The sequence below is a fragment of the Patiria miniata genome, unplaced genomic scaffold, assembly GCF_015706575.1.
Source record: "Patiria miniata isolate m_02_andy unplaced genomic scaffold, ASM1570657v1 HiC_scaffold_1, whole genome shotgun sequence".
NCBI lineage: Eukaryota > Metazoa > Echinodermata > Asteroidea > Valvatida > Asterinidae > Patiria > Patiria miniata.
In genome coordinates, this window is record NW_024037047.1 from 27,886,557 (window position 1) to 27,895,764 (window position 9,208).

The 9,208-nt window shown below is 38.7% G+C and overlaps 2 protein-coding genes across 2 annotated transcripts; both read left to right on the plus strand.

The window, feature by feature from the left end:
- Nucleotides 1-2,824: 2,824 nt before the first annotated feature.
- LOC119732587 (snaclec CHH-B subunit beta-like) lies at nucleotides 2,825-3,570 on the plus strand. Its single transcript, XM_038206161.1, has 2 exons — nucleotides 2,825-3,137; nucleotides 3,377-3,570. Exons 1-2 carry the CDS (start codon nucleotides 2,825-2,827, stop codon nucleotides 3,568-3,570), a joined length of 507 nt encoding a protein of 168 aa, XP_038062089.1.
- Nucleotides 3,571-5,464: 1,894 nt separating this feature from the next.
- On the plus strand, nucleotides 5,465-6,111 carry LOC119732594 (hepatic lectin-like). The gene is made up of 2 exons (XM_038206173.1): nucleotides 5,465-5,723; nucleotides 5,924-6,111. The coding sequence occupies exons 1-2, from the start codon at nucleotides 5,465-5,467 to the stop codon at nucleotides 6,109-6,111; spliced, it is 447 nt and encodes a 148-aa protein (XP_038062101.1).
- The last annotated feature ends 3,097 nt before the right edge of the window (nucleotides 6,112-9,208 follow it).

The following is a 9,208-nucleotide window of genomic DNA, read 5'->3' on the forward strand; positions in this document are numbered from 1 at the left end:
TTGCGAGAGTATAGTTTATTGCCTTGGATTAAGCGCCAATTTATTGATCCATTTATTAGGTCACGGGGGTTTATGACTGGTTTGGGAATATGAAGTCGGTTTGGAATAGAGGTATAGGACGACGTTTTAGGTAAATTTACTCACTTTTTATCAATAATCTTAATGGACCGACTTTTTCAAATTTGTTGAAGAATTAAGTTACATTACTGATTAGACTATACCCTTCTTATCCTTTCCCTTTAAAGAGTATACAACCATGCACTGTTCAGCTGATACTGATGCGCTATAGGCTTTCTACCAGCTTCTCCATAGATGATAATTGCCATGTACGCTTTGCATCATAGCAACTGCGTACCTTTTCATCGTAAACAACCCTATGATCATCAGTATATTCATGGTTCCTTTTGTACCGCTGCACGTAGAAATGAAATAAACGAGCTGAAGTTTTGCATAATTTATGAACGTCAACAAGAGACACAACCATTAATTGCCTCTGCGCGCCGCATTTTGATAAAATGTCATTTTTAGTCTCAGTTTCGGAATTAGCTTCTAGCAATGCTTTTCAATAATTTTATAGATAGAACTACATCAAGTCAATTTGTGAACATTTTACATGTACGTATACCGCGGGTGGCGGAAAGGGGTCTGTGAGACGAGTGCGATAGCCTGTGTGCTCTTCTACTCTTTAAAAAGGGGTGTGCAAAGAAATATTCCTTTTAAAATGAAAATCTTAACACCGAATTCTCATATTTGTTCACTCTAGATGTCTGAGCATGCCCGGCGAGTTTTAAAGCATAACAATTGGAGCGATATACATGTAGGAGTGACGTGAGTTTTTAATTTGAGGTGTCGTTAAAACGAAAGTTATTTCATGATTGTTTCTTTATTCTGTGCACTTCATTTACGTCAGTACAATTTTATACATTAAACAACTTTCAACATTTCCTCCGTAGGCTAAAAATAATGTAAGACATTATGTGGATTTATCTGTAAAATTGGTTTTCACTGAATTATTGGCGCTCGCACCAATAAAGAATGGCTATTAAATAATGGATATTACTACGGAGCTCTAGAAGTGCCATCCAAGTTGTTGAAATCCTGAGGTAATTTATCTCGGAATGACGACATTTTACGCGTAAGGTGTCAATATCCAAATATATTTTATCACGGAATGACGACATCCTGAAAGTAGGATGCTTTCTCACCAATCCACAAATCAGCATTTCGAAGCTTAAGGATGTCGACATTTGACCTTTTTTTTTTTTTTTGAAAGGATGTCGTGTTCCTGGGATTAATATTTTCTGGATGTCTACATCCTACAGCTACGGAGCTCTAGTACGGAGCTCTGGAAGTGCCATCCCACTTGTTCAGATACTGACTTATTTTATCTCAGGATGACGACATAATACAGGCAAGAAGACGACATCCTGATATAATTTATTATGGGACGACGACATCCTGAAAATAGGATGACGACATCCTGATATAATTTATTATGGGACGACGACATCCTGAAAATAGGATGACGATATCCTGATATAATTTATTATGGCATGACAACATCCTAAAATATGATGACGACATCCTTAGATAAATTATTAGGGGATGACGACATCCTAAAATGAGGAAGACGACATCCTGAGATAGTTTATCAGGGGATGACGACATCCTAAAAATAGTATGACGCCATCCTGATATAATTTATTATGGCATGATGACATCCTGAAAGTAGGATGACGACATCCTGAGATAATTTGTTATGGGATGACGCTAAACTGGAAGCAGGATGACGACATCACGACATAATTTATCACGAGGTGCATTGAAGCCATCTTGAAAACGCACAGGTGGACGTGCGGCTTGTATAAAATTTATCATATCGCTGTATATTCATGGTATTTATTTGATGATGAGAGGTCACGCGCGTTTCCAAGATGGATTCAATGCACCTCGTGATATCTCAGGATGTCCTCATCCTACTTTCAGGATGTCGTCACATCCTAATAAATTATCTCGCGATGTCGTCATCCTATTTTCAGGATGTCGTCATCCTATTTTCAGGATGTCGTCATCCCCTAATAAACTATCTCAGGATGTCATCATGCCAGAAGAGATTGTCTTAAGATGTCGTCATCCTATTTTCAGGATGTCGTCATGCCATATTAAATTATGACGAGATGTCGTCATCCTACTTTGAGGATGTCGTCATCCCCTTACAAATTATCTCAGGATGTCGTCATCTTGCCTGTATTTTGTCGTCATCCTGAGATAAAATAAGTCAGTATCTGAACAAGTCAGATGGCACTTCCAGAGCTCCGTACTCTAGAGATCTAGCGGTGCCATCCAAGTTGTTGTTCTTAAAATGTCGACATCCTGAGATAATTTATCAAGAGATGATCACATCTTCAAACTAGGATGTTGACGTCCTGAGATAATTACCCCCATGATGAAGACATCCTCAAAATCAAATGTCAACATTCTGAGATATTTCAAATGCTGTTTAGTGGAGCGGTGAGAAAGGAATCTCACTTTCAGGAAGGCGTCATCCTGTGATAAATCTTCTCAAGTTTTCGACACCCTACCCTCGGGGTGTCGTTATCCTTTGATAAATTATTTCAGGATGTCGACATTCTAGTTTTACGATGTCGTCATTCCGTGATAAAATATCTCTGGATCTCAACATATTTGATGGCACCTCAAGGGCTCCGTATTACCACTCATCTGATCAACTGCATATGCAATGAGGTCTGGTTTACGAGAGCTTGATATGCGGTGGTTTGGTCATTTCATCACTAGACCCCAGTGGGGTAAGACCGGATAAATCATGGTGCGTAAACGGTTCATCTTTGGCTTGATAAGCCTTCATCTGATCATGGGTTGCACTGCTGGTGACGAGATGTGTAAGGCCTCCATTGGTGGTCGTAGAGGGGCGTGTCCTTCTACTTGGATCAAGTGGGGTGGCAAATGCTACAAAGCCATCATGGTGAAGCTGACTTGGTCCGAGGCAAAAAAGGAGTGCACCAAGATGGGAGGTGCCATGGTCGCGCCACGGTCTCAGGAGGAAACTGATTTCCTCATGACGCTATTGCCACTGCAATCCCAGTTTTGGATCAATTGCAACGATCTCAAGGAAGAAGGTTTGTTGACATTTTAAGCTTCATATTTTTTTTGTTTCAAAAATGTGTATGATTTAATCAGATAAAGAATCAGAAGGCAATACTACAGAATATATCAACAATTAAAAGATCGGTGGTGTTTCACTAACTTCAAGAATCATTATTGTTTGTCGATTTCTGCATCTGCAAGTACTTATTGGTTGCTGTGTATTTATTCATTCATTTATTTATCTATTAATTTATTTATTCATTTATGGTAGGTACTTGGAAGTGTCAGGATGGTACTGATGAGGTGGAGTACAGGAATTGGTGGACTCTTGGAGAAGAACCCAATAACCGGAGAGATGAGGACTGCGCTGTGGTATATTTAATCAGTGGGGAATGGATTGACGTGGACTGTATTAGCCTATACCGTGCAATGTGCGTCCGCCCTGCACCGCAGCTGCACTTTTAAGAACCCAATGTCATTATGAACTGCTCAATTATAGCTATCCAAACAGCTATCCAAATCAAAATACAAAAACTCATTCTGGCCAATATACGTTGACTTTGTCGAAACAAAGTCATGTATAGAAATGACATTTAAGATAATTGGAATACCTTTTTGTTAACGAGTTTTACTAAATGTATAAATACTACAGAAATTGTTTTAAATTTTAAAAAGCGGTTCGAAAATTAAAATTAAAAAGTACTGTCTGTGCTGTTTTCAAGTTGAACCTCTAAAACATTAATTGCTGTTTTTCTGAAATACGAACGTTATTCACTTTTAAATGAGACAAGAAGAAAACATCTTTACGTTTAGCTAAGAAATAATAATACGTTGCAAATGTATTGTAGTCAGACAATAATTCTACTCTCGCTTGGTATAAAAATCCGTTTAGAAAAAAATCGAGAGGACAGAAATTATATCTTAAAAATAATGTACGGTAAAATAATCACAAATAATTAGTTTAAATCCAGGCAGCTAGAACTTTGAGAAAATTATGAAAAAGAAATCTGTGTCCAGTAATTTAATAAAATGGTATTTAGTGAAATAAACTCCTAAATTGTCTGCAATAAGCATCAAATCATTTTCAAGTATTCTTTTGACATGTTTAATTCAAAGGCGTCAATTAATTCAGGGAGATTAGAGTGATATTTATTTGAGATTTGGGAGAAATGAGGGATAAAGAGAATTGACTAAAGAGTGACGGAACCAGGATTTTTTTAAGGGGGGGGGGGTGGCTGAGTTTTTGTAAGTCCATGATTTGTCGATCGGGGAGCTGCCTGAAGCAGTGAATCAAGATTTACAGTCATGAGTGATAACGGTGTTTCGGGAAATTAAGGAAATTTGAGGTTTTTCCATTAGTTGTCGGTGTGGGTGGGGATGGGTCCCCCCACCCCTGGATCCGCCTTTGCAAAATGATTGAAATAACAGAGGTTCTGGTTGTTCCATTACCTATGCCCTGGGCAAGGGCGTAGATCCTGGGGTGGGGTTGGGGTGGGGTTGGGAGTGGGGATGGGGGAGGATATAATATGCCCCCTTTTGTTTGAAGGGATGGAAGGGCCATTGGAACATCTCCCCCTCCCCCACAATTTTGTGGTGAGAAACCGAAATATGCCGATGTTGACGTTTTCTTTTAACTTTCCAATAGTCCAAGTGTGTTAAATAGTAATGGAAAATGGAGAACACAATATAGAAAAGCCTTAAATGCATCGTTTTGATGTAAGGTCAAGGGACGTAAGCACGCACGTCCGCATGTGCATTCGTGTCCTGAACAGCGCCCCCTATAGTGTCATGTAGTTTCCAGCCCACGCCCCACGCTTTTCTAATTACCACGGCCAAACGATTTAAAGATTTTTGGTGACTAACCGTGGGGTTACAGTATTTGACTGACATGTCTTTATTGAGTACAAAATGCATGGCAGACATCTCATTTTTAATCGCAGGTTAACTTTGAAATTAAATTTGAAATGTCTCCTGATGACAAACACAATATGGCAACAGGAGTCGAACGTTCACTGCCAACGATCAATTCTGCATAATAAGAGGACGCGGGTGGTTTTGTATTGAATAAACCTTTGGTGCAGTCACCGTGAACAAATTAATATAACAAAGGATACCATTCGAGACGCCCTCAACGCACAGGGTCTATTGTCTAAGATACAAAAGGAGGAGTTTCCATCGTGTCTTGGTATCTCCACTCTTAATTAAAAGAAAATATGAGGACCGGTGCTGCGATATTTTTCTGTTTCGATGATTCAACACCGGCAGTCATCATTTCAGAACCAGCCACCAGTTATGTAAGGCCTGAGAAATGATGGTGTCTAAATGCTTAATCTTTGGCTTGATAAGCCTTCATCTGATGATGGTTTACACTGGTGGTATGATGTGTAAGCCCTCCATTGGTGGTCGTAGAGGGGCGTGTCCTTCTACTTGGATCCAGTGGGGTGGCAAATGTTACAAAGCCGCCATGAAGCCTCTGACTTGGTCTGAGGCAAAAGATGAGTGCACCAAGATGGGAAGTGTCTTGGTCGTGCCACAGTCTCAGGAGGAAGCTGATTTCCTCCTGCTGCTAGAGCCAATTCCATCCGAGTTTTGGATCAATTGCAGCGATCTCGAGGAAGGTTTGTTGAAATTCTATGTTCGACTTTTTTGTTTCACAGAATTGTTAGGAGATGCAAAGAATCAGGAGGCACAATTACTAACAGAATTTCAACAAATAAAAGATCACAGGTGTTTCGTTTAAAGAATCATAATTGTTTGTCGATTCCTACATCTGCATGTATTTATTTGTTATTTATTTTGTTTTGTTTTTGATTTATAGGTACATGGAAGTGTCAGGATGGAACTGACGAAGTGGAATTCAGGAATTGGGCAGACAAGCAACCCGATTACGCGAATTCTAATGAGCACTGCGCTGAGGTATGGCCAGAAGGGAAATGGAATGACTTGCCATGCCATTACCCACGCCTTGGCATATGCGTCCGACCTGCACCACAGCTGTACTTTTAAGAACCCAACGTCGTTATGAACTGGTCAATTATAGTCTCTGTGCGACTAAAGATTCGAAACCGCTATCCAAAATAAAATAAAAATTCATTCTGACCAATATGTATTGCCAATGTCAACACACATCCATTCAAATGACTGTGAAGATAATTTAGTAAATAATTTGATGTCAAAGTCTTGTGATGTCAGTAAGAAATTGTAATAAATGACAAACGCTGTTTTATGTTAAGTTTTAAAACGCAAAAGATTAAATGCATCTGCATCTATAGACATTTCTGTTATTGACAATGAAATATTTAGATGTAGAAAGTGCTTATTTGTGAATTTTTCAACTTTTCTATTTAATTTAAGGCACATGATGAAACTATGTTATTGAAGTTACAAAGTAATTATATAAAATTATATTAAGGTACATTCTTAGAGTTAAAAATAGATTTCACCTTTTGAAGCGAAATTTACGTCAAAATACCACAATAAAAGCTAAAAAGTAAGCTTCAATAATAATAATGAACATGTAGTAAAAGATTGAACCCAGGCAGCTAAAAGAAAAATAGAAAAATTATGAAACAAATTCTTTTTCCAGCAATCTAATACAATGGTACTTAGTGAAAGAAACTCCTAAACTGTCTGCAATGAGTATCAAATCATTTCAAAGTATTCCCTTGTCATCTTTAATTCAGGGGCGTCAATTAATTCAGGGAGATAAAAGTGACTTTTATTTGAGATTTGGTATAAATGAGTGACAAGGAGAATCGAGACAAGAGTGTCGGATCCAGAATGTTTCAAAATGAAGTGGGAGGGGCCGGGTGGCTGAGTTTTTTTTAAGTCCAAGATTTGTCAAAGGGGAGGGAATGAGGAGGCGGATGAGGCGTTGCAGTCAACACATAAAAAGACCAAAGGCCTGAATCAAGATTTGCAATGAGGGATGACGTTATTCTGGGAACTTAAGGACAATTAAGGTTTTCCCCCCATTTGTTCGGGGTGGGCGTGGGGGTTCAGGGTCCCCCTCCCTTTTGATACCTTTTGAAAATAAAGAGTTTATCGGCGTCAATATAATTTTTGGTGACACAGACAAAACTGCAAAAATGAAGTCACGGTGTCCAGACAATCGGCCTTACTATTAAACAGAAAAAACAATCTCACCTGTCACACGATAACTTTAAAACTATTATTGGATTGAAATTTGTCCTACAGGTTGAGCTTGACTGGCAACACAAGCAGGTTAAATATTGAGAGAAAACACACGGATTATCGGCGTCGATATAATATTTAGTAACACGGACAAAACCCATCCAAAGTGAAGTCACGGTCTACAGAAAATCGGCCTAACTAAAAATTCTAATCCGACTTAAAATTAACAATTAAATTAAAAGTTTCAATTTCGTGAGAAACCGTAAATCAACAAATGAAAGTTTCTTTCGAGAAAGGGTTCGCTAAATAACGCTAGTGGTCTTGTACCAGGACAAACTTGCGCACGTGCCTACTTTAAGTTTCGTTCAATAGAGGGCGCGCCACATAAATAGTGGTGTCCTCCACAAAGCATCAACACGGATGCTGCACAATTGAAAAAAAAGATCAAAGTCGTTTTCGAGAAACAACTAAAGAAATACAAAATGTATGAAACTGAAATTTCGTGCAATGATTTTCCACGATGTGTAACATTAGAAGTTTAAATATTATGAGAAACCGTCGAGCAATAAGCATAATTATGATCGCAACAATGAAGTGTGTTAACGCGAAAAATCCAGGTTGACTTTCATTCGGATTGTATTTGTCGCGCTTAAAACACTGTATTGTTACGGTCATAACTTAGCTTAATTATTTAACGGTTTCATGTGAAATTAAAACTCCTAATGCTAAACATCATGACAATTCAGTGGGCAAAAATTCAGTGCAATACATCGTGTACTTCTTGAGTAGTTGCCCCCCTAACCGAGTTTAATGGTGGAGATCGAGAACATGTGGCGCGCCCTCTATTGTAAAAGAAAGAAAGAAAAGATTACAGTAGGCATTGGTGCGAGACCACTAGGGTTTCAGACCTGTAAATCGACTCCCATAGACCTAAGTGATAATTACACGTACATGTATTTCCTATTTTTAGTGTTTTTTTTATACTCACAACTCTCCAAGACGTTTAAGATACCCATCAAACTGACGGAGCATTTGTTGCGGAACCGCCAAATGCTGTTGACACCCCCAGGCGGGAATGTTCCTATTTTTGTTAATTTCTACACAACGATCTGGGTATACACCTCGCACTTTCGTGTGCTTTCCTATGGGAGCATTGTTTTATCGTCGTGCTTGAGTGGAAACTAGTAATTTTCGTCTTGTGCCAAATTTCGGACTTTCCTTCCCTTAAAAAAATTCTCCGGAGCCTCGATGCAGAAGAGAAAACCAACTTTTTCAGCTACAAAATACGAATCTGTAAATCGACTCCCATAGACCTAATTGGTACGTAGATCTCCAAGGCGTTTGGAATTTTTGTTGGAGTTGTTGCTCCCAAATAAAAAAGAGGTTATTTGAAAATTGAAACTTCGTCCAGTGACTGGTCATTATGACTCTTTAACATAATGATATTTAATTTTATGGGCAACCGTCAAACAGTAAAAAATAATGACCAAAACAAATAGGGTACATGTATTTCGACTTTTTCTCGACAGCTCCTGGCATAAGGTTTGTACAAGAAATTCTTCCGAGGACTAGTGCCCTGGTCCTCGGGCAGCGCCGGGCCCATTGTTATCGCACATTGTCCCAAGTCCTCAGTCGTATAATTTACACATAACTACTGCGGACATTCCTGTTTTCGTGCAGTTAAGAAAACCGGCAAAACAACTCTATTTACTCCCACTGTGAACACTCTTTCAACCCATATTTTTACCATGATTTCCTTAAGTGTTCCTCTTTATTTTGCGACCGATAAACCTTACCCAAACATGTGTTGTATCCGCAAATTTGATCCCGATACCCGGTAAAGTCGTCAATTGTTTCACGGACGCCTTATTTATGTTTATGGCCATGTTGGGAAAACAGTTTAATTGCTGTTTTTACAAAGAGTTTGAAATCTACTATAATACAAATGGTAAATACCGTATCACTCACA